Source organism: Neltuma alba, unplaced genomic scaffold (assembly GCF_004799145.2).
Source record: "Neltuma alba isolate B1F8T4 unplaced genomic scaffold, ASM479914v2 tig00001162_pilon, whole genome shotgun sequence".
Lineage (NCBI taxonomy): Eukaryota > Viridiplantae > Streptophyta > Magnoliopsida > Fabales > Fabaceae > Neltuma > Neltuma alba.
In genome coordinates, this window is record NW_021632361.1 from 139171 (window position 1) to 159609 (window position 20439).

General features: G+C 34.4%; 1 protein-coding gene and 1 long non-coding RNA gene across 2 annotated transcripts; both read right to left on the reverse strand.

Moving 5' to 3' along the window:
* Nucleotides 1–9212: 9212 nt before the first annotated feature.
* Nucleotides 9213–11730, reverse strand: LOC114752441 (uncharacterized). Its single transcript, XR_003740843.1, has 5 exons — nucleotides 11636–11730; nucleotides 11430–11548; nucleotides 10371–10423; nucleotides 9754–9931; nucleotides 9213–9622 (listed from the first exon to the last, which is right to left on the reverse strand). It is a non-coding gene; the product is annotated as an uncharacterized LOC114752441 (long non-coding RNA).
* Nucleotides 11731–11787: 57 nt separating this feature from the next.
* Nucleotides 11788–20192, reverse strand: LOC114752498 (regulator of nonsense transcripts UPF3). The gene is made up of 10 exons (XM_028941234.1): nucleotides 19907–20192; nucleotides 16798–16904; nucleotides 16436–16531; nucleotides 16221–16319; nucleotides 15943–16022; nucleotides 15286–15378; nucleotides 14123–14246; nucleotides 12571–12671; nucleotides 11882–12377; nucleotides 11788–11816 (listed from the first exon to the last, which is right to left on the reverse strand). The coding sequence occupies exons 1-10, from the start codon at nucleotides 20044–20046 to the stop codon at nucleotides 11788–11790; spliced, it is 1365 nt and encodes a 454-aa protein (XP_028797067.1). The 5' UTR covers nucleotides 20047–20192.
* Between the last annotated feature and the right edge of the window lie 247 nt (nucleotides 20193–20439).

The window sequence follows — 20439 nt, forward strand, 5'->3', positions numbered from 1 at the left end:
TTCTCTGTTGCTAATTGAATTAGCAATAGAATGAAATTTTTCATCTTTAGTTACTGACGAAAATTTTTTGTCACTAATCCGTCGCTAATTACTGACAGCAATTTCTGTCACCATCTGTCGCTACCTTGATTTTTGAAAAAATAAAATAAAATGCCACGTGGTGACCTATTAGTTGCCATGTCATTGTCGAGGACTACCACCGGCCACCTCCACGTGTTGCTGCTACCTCTCACATCTGCTTGTCACATATTGTTACCACCTCACATGTCACCTTGTGACGCCACGTGTAGCCACTACATTATTCCTCATTAAAGTGACTTCTCCATAGCTTGAACCGAAGACCTCGTCTATGCATGTGTGCAACTTTACTAGTTGAGTTGCAATGAGCCTGTTGATTTATTATGCAAAATTATATATATAGTAGTCTTTTACATAAACAATTATATGTACATATATATTATTTAAAACTAAAAATAAACTATATGATAATCTTAATCATAACTATTTTAATGAAAAAATAATTTTTAAATATTTGTTTTATTATTTATTTTATAATTTTTTATTTCTTAAAAAATATTTTTAATATAATTTTAATTTCCAATAACAATAATTTTGAATTTTAAATCATAAATAATTTTTTCATAAATTTGTTTTTTAAATTAACATTCATAAGATATATAATTTAATTATATATGTATTATATTATATTATATTCTCTATATGTGTTTTATATGTTTGATAAAAACCATGTATAATTCCTAAAAAAAAATCTTTTTATTCAAAAAATAGTTACCATAATAAAATCTTATATATTATTCTATATAAAAAATTAAATGATTTGAATAGATTATGATAAGTAATATTCTCTTACTTGTATATGTATCCTATATAATTTATTTTCTTACAATTCTTTGTATGCACTATTTGTTTTTGTATTGAAGACCAAAATTAATCTATGTCATGGGTATTAATTATATCATGATTAAATTTTAGGAAAAATTGCAAAAAAAGACTTTGGAATTGTAAAAACACAGATAGAGACCCTTGACAACTTCACTATAGCTTTTGACAATAATAATATGTCATGAAGTTGTCAAAACCCAAAGTGAAATTGTCAATGGTCCTTATCTGCATTTTTGCAATTTCCTCTAAATTTTATTGTTTAATGATTGAAATTCAAAATTCATTTCAAAATTAGTTTGATTAATAATCATAAATTGAGATATTCATATAATTCATTTTTTGGTTTTGAATTTCTATCATATATACATATATTGTACATATTATAAAATTATTTCTTTCTTACATCAGTTTGTATAAGAAAGTTATTAATATTCTTATTATATTTTTTAATTATTATTAATAATCAAGAGGAATTGATTTTAATGAAATATAAATAAGTTTTCTAAGAAATTGTCTTTCTATTCTCAGTATGTACCTACTGATGACATGAACGATGATGATACCTTTATTAACATCAACTTCACAAATATATTAATTATTTTATAATTAAAAATATATTTAAATCATTATATTTTTAATTATGTTATTATATAAATTATTGTAAGATTATAATCTAAAATAATGAAATTTAAAATTAGTGACGGAATTGTGACATAATATAATTAGTGACGAAAACTTCTATGACAAATAAGTTAGCAGCGGAAAATTTCCATTGATAAAAAATTTTATAATTAAAATTAGGGATGAAAATTTCTAACGAAAAAAATTCCATATCTAAATATTTACTAATGGATTTTTTTCATGGATTAGAGCTGGAATTTAGCAACGGACAAAAATTTCGTTGCTAATCTATCACTACTATTAGTCATGAAAAAATTCTGTCAGTAATCTATCGAAAATTAGTGACGGAATAATTTTTCTTCAGTAATAAGCTGTTTTTTTTGTAGTGACGCATCATTAGTGCATGTCCCTCCCTACAATTTATAAATCAAGGTATCAATAAATTCAATTCATGGTTGCATATTCATCTATTAATAATATTTTAAAACCATGCAAATATTTAAAATGCACACCCAGAGATAGAGAGAGAGAGAGAGAGAGAGAGTACCGTTTAAAGACTGGGTATTTTTATAAATGCACAAAGCATCAAAGATAAAAAAAGTGATATCTTATGTGCTGGTCAAATAAAAACTGTGTAATATCTATAATTTATGTTGTTAAATTAAATTTTAAACTTTTAAAGTTAAAACATTATTTTCAAAATGAAAAAAAAAAAATTTCCCAAGTCCTCATGCTAATAACTAATCTGCTTTTTAGCCGAACTTAAATATTATCACGAGATAGGGGTGTTCACGGGACGGATCGGGACCGGGACAGGCCCGTCCCGGTTCCGTCCCGATGAACAGTAACGGGACAGATTTTCTGTCCCGTGTCCCGGCCCGTCCCGGGGTTGTCCCGGTCCCGGTCGGGACGGGACGGATCCGGGACGGGACCGGGACGTCCCGAAATAATTTTTTTTAATTTTTTTAATTTTTTTTAATTTTTTTAAAAATCTAATTTTTTAATTATATTTTTTTGAGCTTAAATCTTATAAAAATATCTTTTTTATTTGTTTGGGCACTCTTAAACAAAAGCTCAAAATATTACATATAATAGTTATTAAAAACTCTAAACAAAAGCTTTTAACACAATAAAAACTTGCTAAAAATTCTAATCATCAATAATCTCAAATCATTAACAAATATAAAAACTCTAAATAAATATATCCATAGTTCCATACAATAGTCTCAAATCTTAAAAAAATATGAAAAAAATGATATTATATAAAAATTAAAAAAATTAAAATTTTTTTTTTTAAAAAAAAGGAACCGGGACGGGACCGGGACGGGACGACCCTGTCCCGTGTCCCGTCCCGTCCCGGTCCCTTTTTTGTCCCGTCCCGAAAAATTTCGGGACGGATCCGTCCCGTCCCAATAAGACCGGGACCGGAACGGGCCGACCGGGACGGGCCGGCCTTGAACACCCCTATCACGAGAGATGCCTTTTGTAATTTGGGATTGGCATTGTCCTTACGTGCCTTGACTTTTCTTGGCAACGGAGGGAGACAAAATAATTAAATAAAGTATACTGCCTCAAGTAAAAATAATAGATTTCCAGTTTAGTTACATTTTTTTAATTAGTGATAGTAAAGAAAAAGCTGTACAGGAAATTAGAAATGCCAAGTTAAACATGCCATGCACTTGCAAAATAGGAGATAGAAAGATCATAATGCATCTAATGAAATTAAGGTATCAAGACCTCTGAGGTGCATGTTTCCACTTTCCAACTTTCTTTTGGAAGTACTCTTAGGGTGTGTTTGGATGAAACCAAACCATGGTTTGGAAAAGTGATTCTAGAGAATAGATTCTGTGGAAAATAAATTCTGTGGAGAATAGATTCTGAAAAAAAGTGATTATGAGAAGTGAAAGAGTTTGGATAGTTATTACCAGAAGCACTTTTTACATGTGAAAATTACCAAAAAGGGTATAAGTTAATATGATAATTATATAAGGGATAGATTTTATGATATATTTTGATTTGAAGAAATAAAATTATTAATGAAAAAATTTTTACTAGCATAATTAATAATATATAAGATAATATAATTAATACATAATTAATATGTGTATATATTTTTATAAAACATAATATTAAATATGTTTATAGAAAAATGAATTTTTTTTTTGCTAACAGAAAAATATTAATTTTCTTTAAAGATTTTAAACGTGAAATCCCATAACATTTTTTCACAACTACTTTTTGTAATAACATACTACATGCATAATAACCTCTGATGTTTAATACAATTAATTAATTAATTGTCACCACATATATATATTTATAAAATATAAGAGTAAAAATATTTTTAGAGAAGATAAATTATTTTGTTGCAAACAGAAAATCATGTATTTTTCATGAAGATTATAAACATAAAATGGGATGATATTGTTTGATAAAATAGAATAAACATGTCATAAAACAATTTATTAATTATTAATTATTAAAGTAAGTAATAATTAGCTTGAGAATATAAGGTATAATATTAATAAAAGAAATATAAATAAAGAAGTGTCATAATAATTAAGATGATGCATCGATACAAAGCATTTGTAATAGGTTTTGTTTTTAACTACATATTACAATCTATGATAAAAGGAAATAAATAAGACATGACTACTATCCTTGTATTGAATTAACAAGTTCGTCTCTTATGTTGTCACGAACCTGAGCCATGTAAGATGAAGATTGAATTGATGAATGTATACGTGAAAATCCAACCCCATCATCATCTTCTTCTGCATAAGTACCTTTTTCTTCCAAATGAACGAATCCAGGATCAGTAATAGCTGTCGTTCTAATAAAATTATGTATAACCATCGTTGCACAAACGATTTTAACTTGTGTTTCATAATTATAGGATGGCATGTTTCGTAAGATTGTGAACTTTTTTTTCCAAACTCCGAAAGTTCTTTCAATTGTACTCCTTAAACTTGAATGGAAATAATTAAAGACCTCATTGTCATTTTCAAACCCAGATGTCCTTCGAAAATCAGGCAGATGGTAACGCTCCCGTCTGTATGGGCCGAGATATTCATTTGGTGTTGGGTATCCAGCATCCACCAAATAACATTTTCCTATATAAAAAATGAAATTATTGTAAATTATGTTTCTATTGTTAAGCTAAAGATAAATAAAATGTAGGAAATAAAAAAATACCCTCAGGTGGATGGGGAAAGTTCATTGAAGGAGTTGTGAGGGCATGATCAAATATTCGAGCATCATGTGCGCTACCTTCCCATCCAGCCAAGACAAAAGTAAAACACATGTCCCAATCACAAACTACCATGATATTTTGTGACACTATTCCTTTTCTAGAGATAAATTTAATTTGATCTATTGCACTAACAACACAGGAAACGTGTGTGCCATCAATTGCTCCAATAGCATGTTTAAAAGAAGGCCAGTATTTACCAAATCGAATTTTTGTATGAACATGCCGGAATGTTGGATCTTTTGGTTTGATATTAGACATGGCAAGTTTACAGCATGCCATTAGGACATTATGAAAATGTTTGCTAATTGTCTCCCCTAAATGTTGAAATCTTTCTTGTTGCATTCTGCTACTAAGTGCATGGCCAACGGTATGTAAAAACATTACAACTGATTCATGTATCCCTATATTTTTAGTTTCTTTTAGACCATGTTGTTGCAATTGTTCCTCCATATTTAAGAACACACCCCGTTCCATCCTAAGCATGTTATAACAACGATTGGAGTTGCCATCTAAAACATCCCTTACCCATAAACAGCCTGTATAAGCACTTGTATGCCGAGGCTCTTTACACAAGTTCAAAGTAGCGTATGCACCGACCAATGCTGCAACTTTGTTAACCCTTTTTTTTCGTCCCTTAGCATGCTCTTCCACACGTTTAATTTCAGCATCCATATTCGTTTTATCTTGTGCACATACACATAAAGTTTAATATTTTTACGTAGAAATTACGAAACATTTATAAAAGTTATAGAGTTGTTTGATTCATATAACAACCCATGAGTCACATAAAACGATACACATATGGAACTGTCTAATATAATAAACAAGTCATAAATCCCTAGTGTAAAACTCCAAAATAGGTAGAAGTTGTTCCTTCTGATCCTTCAGAGCTGCATCCATTTCCCGTGCCTCTGGCCGTTCCATAAGGAGTTGTGTGCACCGTCTAAAGAAATCAGGATCACTGACAACTTCAGGAACTGGTTTCAGGTGAGACAGGACTCCCCTAATTGAAATTTCATAAGCACGCGCTTCTTCTTTCAACCTTCTAGCTTCTTCTTCCAACCTTCTAGCTTCTACTCATGAAATGACCTCATTTCCATGCTCAGCCTCAGAAATATTTGTTTTAACAATCTTGCTAAGTGCATCCGCTATTTTCATAGAGGGAGATGTGTGTTTCTTCTTGACTTCACTCTTCCTTCTGACCCCCAGTGAGCTACTAGGTCGACTCCTACCGCTGCTTATACCCCCACCACTGTTATCCTGCCTCAATTCAGTGTTGCCTCCACTACCTCCACTATTATCATTGAAGTTCACTGAGTTAAATTCCCCACTTATACTAGTTGGTGCGCCTAAAATTTCATCACTATCTCCGGACCCTTCTTCCAAATCTTCATTCGGTGTTCCTTCACTTAGAAGTGTCATGGAAGAAGGTGCCCATGCTTGTGGTCCAGTTGCGGCCACACTCCCGAACAGTTGAGTTAATTGATCCCTAAATTGAAGTCCTCTTTCTCTAAATTTTTCATAGTTTGAAACTTCCTGCACATTAGACACCAATAATATCATATAATATTCAAAAAACAGTAAATATGCACAAAACATTAACAAGTAGAGAAAATGTAAAATCAAAAGGTTCAATAATTACCCTTATTTTCCTCTCCCACCAATCATCAGTTGCATTGACAATATTCCTTTCAGTATCCCATCCCAATCCTGTCTCGCGAAGCAGCCTATCCCATGTCTGCCACTCCTTTCGTAAGGAATCATATTTATTCTTAAATTGAGATTTTTCATACACTCTCCTAGTTTTGGCAGTAAACTTATCACCAAGAATATCCCAAGTTTTCTTTGTTAAGCTAGTACCTTTTCTTTCCCCTTGTTGCACAAGTTCAATGCATAGGTCAAGAAACATTTTTGTGGTTCATAGGTCCCAGGAAGCTTTCACTGTATCCTTACCCATTATGCTATATCACAATTACAGCTCTTCAGTCATCACAGGTTAATCAACTCAAAATCAATTGAAATAACAAGTGTTATTGTTACCCAAATCAACTATGAATACCATATTAACATTTTTCTTTCTTTCATTATTATTTAAAACAAAAAGAAATTCAATCTATGTATTTATAACATGTAATTAATTTTTTTAATCCAACATAAAATGGAACTATGTTCCCATTCCTTTCATGACTAGAAAAAAAATTAAATTAATTAATTTTAATTACCACAAATATAACATCCTATAATTTTATTCAAAACAGGATTACAAAAAATAAAACATAAGGATCATAAATATATGTCTCTGGAAAAACTAGTCACTTGAATAGATCGAAAACCAATCCTCTGACCGAAATCAGATAAACCAAGCTACACAAATGAATCCTCGAATGAAAATCAACCCACCACTGAAGCAGAACGTCAGCGACAACTATCAACCAAGCAAAACCAACACCAACCAAACACCCCAAGCCAGCACTGAAAAAAAAAAATTACCACGGTCAGACGACAAACCGTGACAAGTTCAATGCACATTTTTGTTATCATGATTCAAACATTAAACACAAAGATTTCCATTTGCTATATTTGTGCGTATGAGAGTCCGGTAAAGGAGATGTGGAGCTAGATAAACAGATCTCAGAACCAAAAACAAATTCACAAATTATAAACCAACCGAAGATACCATATATCAGGCTCAAACCAACCGAATAATTTCTATCGTATGGCAAGGATAAACCAACTGAAAATCAGGCTCAACCCCAGATTGTAATTAACAAAAGAAAATCTACCCAGAAGCAGAAGAAGGTCGACTCGAAGTCGCAGCCCGTGGAGGAAGAAACAGAGGATGCTCTGGTTTTGGCTTCCAAGTTGTAAATTTACAATTACTGAAATTAACACTGAAATTAACAGAAGAGCCGGGGAACACCCAAATTAACAGCCTGAGTGCCGGATAAACGAAAATCTACCATAATATGATCTAGAATCCACAAATACTGAAACGAAAATTGAGCTAAATTGACACTGAAATTAACAGAAGAGATCGAGTAGCAGAGGATAAACGCCGGATCTGAGCCACCTTACCTGAGCGCCGGAGAAAGAGCCAGGGAACACCGACCACAGCCAAATGCTTCAGAGCGAACCTGAGCGCTGGAACTCACAATTGATAGCTGTGATCTTCTTCCGCCGAGCTGCGATTTCTCTCACCGACACCTTCAAACCATGGCTAGACGGCGACTTCTTCATGGGCGGCGACTCGTTCTATGAAGGAAGAAAGAGCGAAGGGGGAAAGGAAGACCGTGCACGGGGAATGAATGGAATGACGGGGAAGAAAGTGTCTCCAGAGGAGAGAAAGTGGACCAACTGGGGAAGAAAGCGAGAGGAAGATCAATTATTTTGGACCGATTGGAATGGAACTCTGAAGGTGCCGACTGGAATGGAACTCTGAAAGCGAGAGGAAGAAAGCCAAAGGAGATAATTGAAGCCGGGGCTAATTTTGGTCATGTGAGGAGGGCCCATCGTCAGCCTTCAGCAATTGGAGCCAGAAGCGAATGAAAGTTGCTTCTGATAAAACCATGGTTTGGGGGTTCAAAACCATGGTTTGCCCCTAAACCATGGTTTTATATTTTCCAAAGACTATTTGGCTAGCATTTTTCCCAAACCATGGTTTGGGGTGCTTGCCAAACAGGGCCTTAAAAGGAGATATATATATATATATATATATATATCCAAATATATCTATTTATAACTTATGTCTATGATCTATAATAAACTCAGCAACGAAACTTATTTGTTTCAAAGAAACTCGGAAGTTTAAAAATTAAAACAATAAAAAATTTGGCCAATTAGGCCACCTTGTGAGCCAGTGTAATGACTGAAGTTCAGTTTAAATTAGTCTGCAAACTATTCGGACTGCAAGTGTTCTAAAGCTACCCAACTTTTGTTGGGCTAAACAGGTCTTCATGTCCAGCAACAACTTTGCATGTCATTTTCAAGTAAAGCAAAGAAAAACTAGATATTGCTTTTCACCAAAAACAGAAAGATATTGCATGTGTGAATGAATTTTCATGTAAACACCAAACCATAATTTTAAAAATAATTTTACAGTATATTAAAAAAATATTCCAATAAAAAACGAATTAAAATTTTAAAAAGTAATTTTAAAAGTTTTACCTCAACTTACATAAAAGTACTTTTTAAAAATGCTTATGAGAAAACCAACCAACCCCTGAAATAAATATGTAAGAGTTGTATAAAAATATTTTTTAAAAGTGCTCTTTGCCCAAACCAAACACCCAGCAACAAAAACCTTTTCATTTATCATCTTTACGCTCATCAATAACTTATGTGCTATCAATAATCTAAATTGTAAAATTAAGTAATATCCGCTTTTTCTTTGGCTGCCACTCCAAAAATAGTAAAGACAACTCACAACAATCATGAATTGCAAATCAACCATAAGATACACTACCAATCGATATTTCATTTCTGATCTTCGAAATTACAGGCACACCAAAGTGCTTCCCCTATCATAAGCATCAACACGCCATAATGCACATCATTGTTCAACCCCTACTCGTCTATTGGAAGGGAGAAAAATGCTGTGACTCTTCCCAATACACTAATCCATGGCAAGTTCCACGTACTTGTACAGTACATCCCAGGCACAAATAATATTTTGCACCACAGAAATACACAATAAAACTTAGAAGAGACGAATGGTACAAACATCTAACAGACATGATTGATACACCACTCTCTTTCCAGCAGAATATCGTGTCGTTGAGGTAGGTATATAGATTTGGCATTCCTTTCAATGAGCAGGCTCCATCAGGCAACAACTGGATCATCTTTCTGTCAAAAGATTTACACATGCCCAATTGGTCTAGACAGGGTGAGAGTTTGCACACACGCGCCCATAAGCAGAAAAGAAACTGCTCTTTTCCATGTCCTTGAAAGTAGACACAAATATAATTTACACATACCTTTTGAAATAGCCCAGCCTGGGGTTGACCTGAATTCATTAAGGACGATCCCTAATGGAGACCATAGCTCGTAGCAGGACCCTAACGGAGACCATAGCTCATAGCAGGAATGATCCGCCCCAAAACTTCGAGGAATTATTGCTGTTGTAGTGGTCCGTAATCTGTCAGTCACGCAAACCTAATGCAATGAAAAGCAAAAACACTCAAAAAAGTAGATCAAACATGATTTTCTTACGCCAATGAGGTTGAACATGTTCTATGAAGGTTAAAATAATCTATTTAACTATCAGATAATTGACAGACCCTAACAATATATTATCCCTAGGCAATGCTTTTATTTATTTATTTTTCTTCGTTGAAAACAGTTTTATTGGAATGAAGAAAACAAAATATATTCTGAAGTTTTTTTTTTGTTGAACATATTCTATAGCATGTCATCCATATTTCTGACATTCACATATATCTTGCTACAAACCACCAATTTTACATAATATTTTCAGAAAGAACAAATTTTAAATCAAAGTGACAGCTTAATCACCCAACTAACATAATAAGCCCTCAATTTTTTTATAGAAGGGACAAGAAAGGAAACTAGATGCAAACAATACTGTACATACCACCTTTAGATATTTTATGACCCTGAAGAAGATTTCTGAATCCACACTTGCTTCTGCAGAAAAAATCAGCACTTAAGTGACGGTCCATGAAAAGATGTAATAAAAAATAACATTGATAATGGTCACAACAATATTAAGAATAATACTTCATTATTTCACTTTTCATAATATAAGATGTTTTGCCAAAAAAACAAAAAAACAAAAAACAATGATGCATTAATGAACCTTACCCTAAAATACCCTTTATAATTTAATTACTGGAGAGAAAGTGTGCGTTAGGGGTTAGTGTCAAATGAGGGGTACTTTTGGATGTTTCTACTCCTTGAAGAAATTAAAAAGATAAGATTCTCAAGTGAATTTAATTGCCTTTTGGTCTTTGCATTTTTTGAAAGAACAACTTATAAAATGTAACGGAGGCAGTAACAACAATAATGATAATTACAACACCACCACCAAAAGTTGTATTTGTATCAGCATACAAAATCATTGTAGCCAAGTCGTGATATTGCCATGAATTGGGGGGAAAAATATTTTAGAATAATGAATCAGTGAACACATCAATTCATAAGATTCAATTTCCATGTAAGTATATCTTTATAATATGCATAAAATACCCACGATAGTAAATTGAATCCAAGAGTTGATTAAATTAAACGTAAATCATAAATAGGTTACAAATTGTAAATAATTAATTCTCGAAACAATGTCTTTCTTCGTTTGAGGCATAACAACACTAAACAACAATACAACACAGTCATGCAATTTATTATTCTCACATATTCCTGGTCAGAAAAGTTATATGTTCTCCGTATCAAAATAAAGAAAAGTTATATGTTCTATTGGCTTGGATTGAACGATTCATGACCAACTCTGCTATTAATTAATATTGTTGGTTACGTGACTCACCATAAATTGTACAATTCAAATTGTGAAAAGCACAATTCAAAGCTTCTTTCAATTCAACCAATGTTTCATATCATTGACTTTGTGGTTGATAACAAATTATAAGATTTGAATCTTGAATACTAAGATTCTGATTACTATGTATAGAATACATACCTCATGAGCCCCATGCCCACTTACAACTTTCTTAGAAGGTTTTGCTTCACTTAAGCTGACTGCAGCATCATCCTTCACTGTATGGGCAGCTCCACGACGAACAAAATGTCTTTGAGAACCTGGAGTTTAGTTGAAACATTGAACCAGAAATCAAGGCATGTATATTCTAAGGTATATTGATGAAATCAATCATAAAAAACACCAACCATTCTCAAGAAAGGAACTATTACGACCACCAGCAGAGGCTGAGTATTCCCCCTTTCTGTTTCCAGAAAAGACATCATCTCTCATTTCTCCTGCAGGCACTGGAAAATTACAGCAGATAATGACATGAAATCTGTCGGCTTTAAATTGAAATTTAAGCAAGGAATATGAAAACAAACTTGACTGGCCAAGCAAAATATGTTGTCTTTGCAATGAAAAACAATTTAAAGCCAACTCAATGGGCGTACCTTCAACCGATTCAGGATGTGACAGGGTAGATTGAGACACGGAGGATGTTGAGTGCTCGTTAACAGGGTGAGAAACATCAGATCGACGAAGAGGAGTCCAAACAACACGATCAGGTCTTTCCTTGTTTCTAGCACGTCTTTCTGCTTTTTCACCGCTGCCCAAACCATGCAGATCCCTTTTTAAGAACTTCTCATCCAACAGCCTTTTAGAATCACCCTCAGAATTAACTTGGCCTGCATCATGATTGGAGACTAGACCATTTGTCCCAGACCGTGCACTTATATTCCGAGGTGGCCGCTTACCATTCTCAGAACTCAAGATCTGAACTTTCTGTTGAGCAGAAGTTGCAGACTGGCTTTGACGAGCTTCGTTATTTAGAAGTATGCTCCTAATCAACCTTCCACTAGCTTCGCGTCTCTGGTTTTGCTTTGAAGCAGTGGGAACAGCAGGATTTCCAGATTGTACACTTTGCTGTTGTGCCATACTCTCGGCAGCCTAAGAGGGTACCACAAAAATACATAAAATCACAATTTCTCAAAGATGAGAAAATAAACGTAAATTCAACACACATAAAATCAAACTTCCATTATTTATCTTAACACAAGAAAATTTTATTAGCAGAAAAATCATATAAAAAGACACTAATTAGAATTGAGGAAAAATCTTCTTAAAAAAAAAAAAAACCTACATTGAGAATTTCTCGTTCTTTCCCTTTAACCAGCAGGATTTTTTTCTTTCCAGAGCCAGCAGGCAGAGGGATGGCTGAGATAGGTCCTTCAAATCCATGCGCTGCAAATTCATCAAACATGAGGTTTTTTTAATGGATAAAAGGAATCTTTACACAAGCACGTGAAGAGGAAGAAGAAGAAGAAGGATGGTCTTTACAAAAAGGAAAACATATGAAGTCCTAAATAAGAAAGCAATCAACAAAGAAAAGATGTTCAATCCCATTGCATATTACAAATGGTGAATCCCTTGAGAACATGTAGTGGCTGAATTATCTTATGATAAATAAGTAACTCAATTACCAATGTGCACTGTTTATCTTATTGAGACTAGGTGATATAAAGTGTCCAGGTCCCATCGCATAGATCTTAGGGAAGCAGGGTTTCACATCGCACTTAAGTAACCATCATTTAGCATTGGAGCCTGACGGTTGATGGTTTTGGAGAGAGCTGCTTACGGAGATTTCTCAATGGTGGAGGTTTTTGACATGAGAAGAAGTTCAGGAAGTGTCAAAAGTGTAGCTGTCAGAGCATCAACTATCCAGAGGGGTCAATTGATGGAGATTAAGGTAGTAGGGATGCGCACAGACAGGCTTTGCACTTGACCATAAGTCCCATGCAGATTAACCTAATAGTCCATCATGTTCGGACATACCTTATTGGATCAAGCCAAGTTATGTTCTGCAACTTAGAAATTCCAACGCACAAAATCCAGTCCATTTGAAGCAAGAAAATAAATCACAAAAGAGGAGGAAAAAGAAGAAGCAAGTAAATCACAGCAACTTGACACCGACAGACTATTAATATTTTTATTATATTTGCTGTTACATACTCCTGCACAAAAACACTCTGGGCTAAATATTGATGGACAAGCCCACCAATCACTGTGTTGGAAACCTACTTTCACCTAAGAATGGGAGCTCAACAAACATCAAACTCCTAGTCAATTGGTTATCGAGGCTCTAATACCATGACAACAACTATTTCAACTCTCTTTTCATTCAGGGGGTGTCTGGCTGTTGATTATTTCCACTCAAGCTTGAGCAAGTTGCTAGTTAAAAGTCCACATCCATGATTAGCTTTTGTTATATGCTCCAACTCTCCAACAATCTCTATTAAAGAGGAGAGGAAGACCCTTTTGCAAAATAAATTTCATGAGCTTTAAATAAGATAAGTTGGAGGCAACAATCTAGGAATAAATGAGCCAAGAACAGGGATCTAAGCACATTTGTTTCAAAGAGAGACAACTATTACAAGACAAAACTGATAACAGAATTGGCATTTGATAATGGACTCATATTAAAACAATGAGTAACATTTCTATAACTCATTTCGTGAGTCTCTATAAACAGAGAAATACTACAGCGGAGGCTAATCAATCTGGGCCCAAAAAATAGGGATACAGAGAGATACAATGAGAAAAAATAAAATTCTATAAAATCTGTAATAAATGTAAATCTTCACATATTAATTATTGGATTTCCGCAACATCTCCAATTAAAGAAATTATATTACCAGCTCCAATTTCAGATATTGCTTTTGAACTAGATGCAGATGGTTGATCTTGTCGCCGGGGAGCCCCAGTAGAGCTTGATTTGTCTTTCCGATTACTACTTTTGGCATTGTCCTTCTGAACATACTGAAACTCAAAAACGGAGTCAGTTGATCCACCATTCTTTGCAAGCATACATAGTGCGTTTTCCTTCAGAAATAAATTAAAGAAACAATCTAAACAATAGCCAATGACTAAATATATCTAAAACCTATTAGCTTAAATTTAAAATTAAAATCCATAAAGCAACTACGCAACAGACGATTGAATATACAATGATTAAATTTCTAAATTATTTTTTCATATATTGCACGTAATCACATTTATTATGACAAGTTTATCATGTTACTTTCGTGAATTTATCATTCCATTAGAGATCTGGCAGTTCCGGATTTGTTGTCAATGCTACCTATTTCTGAGTCCTATTTGTCCTAGGTCCTTATGGCCAAACTTCGCTGGGCACAGAAAAGCTTTTCAAGAATAAGAACCGCTTCTAAAAGAGAAGTTGCTTTATCCTGATGATAAACCTCATAACTAACATAAACCTTACTTAGATATTGATAGACCACTAGCTGGCCTGTGAGAGGACTGAAAGAAAAGAAGTGTTTGTGGCTGAGGAAGCTTGTAATGAGCTGAGCAGAGGGTCCAATCAGGGAACACATCCACTAACTACTTACGGTCATGAGGTGTAAAATAAACTGAGTATGAAGGTTTGAGGATTTTATCAGGGCCTGGGTAGTGAAAGGATTAAGGAGAATTTGCACAAACTTGGAAGAGATGATGGCCTCTCAGAAGCCAATGATGGTCCCTACTCTATCTTATTTTCATTTCTGCTACTATAGTTTAGCAAGCTACCTTCCTCACTCTGATTCCCAGTTAGAGCAGCAGTTAACATTGTCCATCTACTTAAGTAATGCTAGTCTTCTAGGGAAGTCCATCAGATTTTCTTCAGAAAAAGCAATTGTTAAGTGTAAATGGATCTCTCAAAATAATCAATAAATTGTGCAATGACATAAAGAGGCACAATCTGTAATATCTTTGGTGTAAGGTATTTAACATATTTCATCCAATTTTTCCTGCAATGAACCCAATAATACCACACATGCATTATATTGAAAAGTCCCACCTTTTTCTTCTCTCGTCTAGTATTCTCTGAGGCAGGCTTGCTGGATGAAGCCGCCCTGGCTCTTCTGCTAATTTTTGTCACAACTGGTGAAGCCTATCATAAATCAGTAAAAGCAACATAAGAATAAATGTTATATCCAAGTTACAATGAAAATCTTGTTTATTATGTATAATTTGAACCAAAAATAGGTAGAGACCCAGCTACAGCCTAGAATAGTGATGCAGCATAATAAATGATAAACAATACTAGAATAATCAACCTTATTAGATATGCAGCCATACTTCTGTCAGGGGCTGCTCAAAGATAAGCAGTTATAACAGGGATTTTCAGCTTTATAAATCTTTTTCCAAGAGTATATCACATTCTCTTCATTTGCATATCTTCTGTTTCTCAACATCATTGTTTCCTTTATTCCCAAAAGCCATGCTAATACAATGTCACAACTCATGGGGGCAAAAAAAAAAAAAAAAATCATTTGTATAGATAAATTTCATCTTCTGTGGAAAAAACAGGACCCCACACACAATGCATCCCACCAAGAGAAGATCCTTTGGCCAGACTTTTGCGAAAAGGAAATTCATCAGGGTCACATTTAATTTCAATTATACAAATATGTATGACACCTTAATTATACCATGTGCCTCCCAGAATCATTACCTGTGCGCCATTCCCAACTGCACGCTTTTGACGAATATATTCCATCAATGGAGTGACAATTGGTGCTTCCTTGGCAACCCCTAGAGAGGAAGAGACAAATATTAGACACAATGCCACAACAATCTGTCATCACGAGATACTTCCTCAGGGGCAATGCTCTTTTCTAACTACCTTTATCACAATCCTTCTAACAAGAACCTTATAAAAAAAGGTAAAAGTTGAGGTAAATATAAGTCTGTGTATTTATTGGTGGATGCCACAATAAATTGATAACTAACCAGCTTGCTCAGCTTCTTTTCTTTCCAACTGTATTTCCGCACTAGGAAGATGCTCAGGAGGTTTTGCAATAACTTTGAGAAACTCAAGGTAGTCTGGATCTGTTCTTGTTTCAAAGAAAGTAGTCGTTACCATCATTAAAAGGGTATGCACTCTAAGTCTGACTAGCATTAGAATTCCCACATTAAATAACTTAAAATCATAACGAAAGTAACACCTTTATATATAGTCCCTTCACGACCATCCTTTTTGGTACTCAACTTTGGAACACGCTGGAAAGGTGCATATTCAACAATGGCCTTGTGTTGGGCACCTGAAAATGGATCAGACATCCACAGCATGAAAACATTCGACAATAAGTAAAAATGACAAGAAGGCATAACAGCAGAATAACTGTTAAGTACTTTGAACCAAGTCAAATATGGCATCTAGGAGTTGTCAATTAAAATTAAGAACACCGTAACAACAGCTTTGTGTCAAAATTAATTGGACCGGCTCAGTTCTATATGCATAATGAGACAATGCAATCCACTCCAAAGGTAAATAAGCATATGGCAGTTTTGCGCTCAAATAAATTACCTTTCTCATTAACAAAGACATGTCCATCAAAGAATTCAGCAAACTCAAAAACATCTTCGGCACAATTGAAGTTTATGTATGCACGGGAATACTTCTGATGCTTGTAACTGCAAATGTTAATCAACACAAAGCTCCATATGTTAAAAATCCTTAAGGTCTTAGTTGCGTTATAAGAAAAGAAAAATATAAGGCAGTCAGCAGACGCAGAACATCCAAAATATGTGTACTTTTTAGAGATAAAAGGTTCAGAAGGTAGGCACTGGGCAGATATCCAAGCCTTTCGTACCAATTCTACTAGGAATAGTGTCCAACATTTTTATTACCCAAGGATCCCCAGATGTTCTAGTTTGGTCAAAAGTGAAGGGAAACAAAAGGCCTGCCAATAAATGAATGACCACCTACTTAATTATAAAATCACTGTAACCTAATATCTCAACAAAAAATTAATACAGAAGTCAATACAATTGCATATGTCACAGTTGAAATATCTGTACCGTGAAAACTACATTAGAAGAAGATCACCAGTTAGTTCTCTAAACGTCTTGCTAACTTTATAGGTCTTTCCCCTTTATGCCACTCTTTGCTAAAATTATCTTGATTACCACTTCTAGACTTAGACAAAGTCTCAGAATCAGTTCTTCTACCGACCTTTATATCTAATATATAGGCTTGAAAATGAAAGAATGAATTTAAATTTGATAAAGATAGAACATTTACTCTCCTTCCTTCGGTTTTATATCTAAAATATAGGCTTGAAACAGAAAGAGTGAATTTAAATTCGATAAAGATAGAACATTTCTTCTCCTTCCTTGGGTTGTTCATCTGACAATCACTCCACTAACTGGCTACATTTCGCTCATATTTGCCAATTCTCTTAAGAGATTGTCAGAGGGCTTCAGATAAAAAAGCTCTTGCATTGCTGTTGCACAACTCCAGACATCTTCTGTGCGTCTTTGTATTTCAATGGTTAACACCAGTGATGGACAATTAAATTGTTCACATTATATACTATTGAAAAAAAAAAAAACCCATCGAATTGCTCTTTTTATGAGCCAATAACAGTACGACTCCTTCTTCAAACACCATCTAATGCACAAGACTCGTAACAATTTCAAACTGACTCCCATTTGCCCTTTGTTTAAATAAAATGTTAGTTACCTTGTTTATCTCTGTTTCGCCAAACTAGACAGACATGTGTTAAGATGTTAGCTTTACCTCAGTTTGTTCATACTAGATGAGACCTTGTATTCAAAGTTCTTCAGCAGGTAGTGAAGGGGCAAGAGAGATCTGAGTCTAAGTAATGACAAGATGATACAAGCTAATTTGGCATATCTTGACTTTTTTTTTATAAAAGAAATAACATTCTGATAGGGACGCTTAAAATCAGCACTGCACTGTCGCTAATACATGATTCACGACAATCCATAGAACGGTTATCACAAGAATATGAAATCCCCGTCTATTCATTTTGCAGAATGAAGGGCAGGGTTTAGTTTATATGGTCTTTTGGCTTATGAAATGCAAGCAAATGAATAGGAGACAATATATTTAATACAGCTAAAATAATAAACAACTGAAAAAAGTACGGCAGAAAATGCAACGTAGGCGTATATCATAATATATTTAAGAATTAAAATTATCATGAAATAATATACCAAATCCTCCACTATTCTTCCTAATTATCTACTTTCTAATTCTCAACAGAAGGCTTATATGGGACCAAAAAGAATAAACATGAGTGTTGTTATAGCTATAACGTATTTTTGAAGCAAAATATAACATTAACTAGACTGTTGGGCCCCAAGCCACACTATTCATTATTTGCAGACAATGTGACTTATCATATATTACGCAAGCACAAGATAGATACTTCTTTCTGCTATTTTCATAAATAAAATACAATAAATTATTACATAAATTCCCAATCTACCAATCCCCTCCCCCGTCATCTGGTAAATTTATCTCCTCTTTCAAAAGTTAAGATTCAAAGATCAAAATTGAAATCACGATCTCCCTTTACCATCTTCTTAGTTTTTAATCTAATTATTATCTTCCTCCCACTATCCAATAGGCGATAACTCATCTTACCCTCACCATCTTCTTTCATCAGAATATGCTACTCTCGCTCATGACCAAACAAAAAACTCTGGCAGACATTGTGTCTTTCTTGTTTGAAGGAATGATCTCATCTGTAGACTCTCCTAGATGGCTCGCGTACTCTTTTTGATGGTTTGCATAAGCAACTTATTACTTCTAGTATGAGAAAACCCTGTTCTGCATAAAAACTGGGTGCCAGGTATTGCATGTTTTGTCGTGCAAACAACCCATGGTTGGGATTAGAGGTCCCAAAAAGGAATTCGGCACCAAGATTTCCAAATAGGTAATGCCATTTGAAATATCAATTAATTATTGATTAGTTTCTAATGACTGAGACTTCAAACAGATCAACAGACTTCGAAAGAAATAACCAAAGAACTATAGCAACAGTCTAACAACAGAGTAAATAAAACATTAACGCATAAAATGTTTTGTTTCAGGGGCTTCAACATTTACTTGGCAGTGAAATTGAATATATAAAGCATAGCTTATAATCATAATTCATCTGGGAAGTCTGTAACATCCACTAGATCATGCTAATGTCATTCTCGAACAGTTAATGTGTGTATGATGAATATACAAAATGAGCTGTTCGACATTCTTAAGTTATTCTCATCCCCCCACCCAAAAAAAAAGAAATCCGAATGTCGTACTTCACTTAGCTCCTCGTGAGGTTTGCTGCCTCTGGGACGTTTTTCACAGTTGTCTCCCTTTACCCATACAGAAACCTATTGCGAATATATTCAACAACTACCGTTTTCTTCTGATGAAGAAATTGTCAACAGACAGGAGGTCATGGGCTCCACACCCCAAAATGACATCAGACAACAAAATGCATTAAAAAAGGTATTTTCAAGGAAAACACACTAACCAGAAATTAGTTTTGGAGATTTAATGGATTCAGATGTCTATGGGTGACAGAGAAGACATGAAAAACGAAAAAGAACGTGAAAAATAAAACAACATGAAAACAGAAAAGTTTCTTTATGGAAGGGGGGTAAAAAAATCTAACCTGTTCTTTCCGGGACGAAAAGAGAACCAATTAAACCGACCAGCAAAGCGATCATCAATTTGTTGGAGGAGATCGGACTGAACCAGAGACGGAGGCAAATGCCTAATAACCACTTTAGTCCTTTCCGGAGGAGCCTTCATCTGAAATTCGAATGAACGAGCAATTCTGGATCATGGACGAGAGAAATTTTATGTGAGTTATTTTGCGGATTTGTTGAATTAACAAGAAGAACAGACACTTTTTGTCCTTGAGTGACTCGCTTTGTTTCGCTGTCTTTGGAAATTCAGAGTGGAAAATTTGTCAAAATAAAATCCGTTCGAGAAGCACAGCGAGGTCGCGGAGTCAAGGGGCCAGCCACTCGTGGGCCCGCTATTGGAGAGGCCCAACTCGGAGTGACTCGGTGGCCTAACCCAGGAAGGACCTCAGAGTCAACCACATTTCGAAGCACATAACCGACAGAAAAATACCTATCAAATTCTTAAAAAAAAAAAAAAAAATAATTTATACTCACTACTCTTATAATAGTTTTAACT

Coding starts and splice junctions, on each gene's coding strand:
- LOC114752498 (XM_028941234.1), bottom strand. CDS start 20,046: ATGAAGGCTCCTCCGGAAAGGACTAAAGTGGTTATTAGGCATTTGCCT. Junction 12,672..14,122: donor AATATCTGAAATTGGAGCTG/GTAATATAATTT, acceptor ATGAATTTGCAG/CGCATGGATTTGAAGGACCT. Junction 11,817..11,881: donor ACATCCTGAATCGGTTGAAG/GTACGCCCATTG, acceptor TTGCTTGGCCAG/TCAAGTTTGTTTTCATATTC.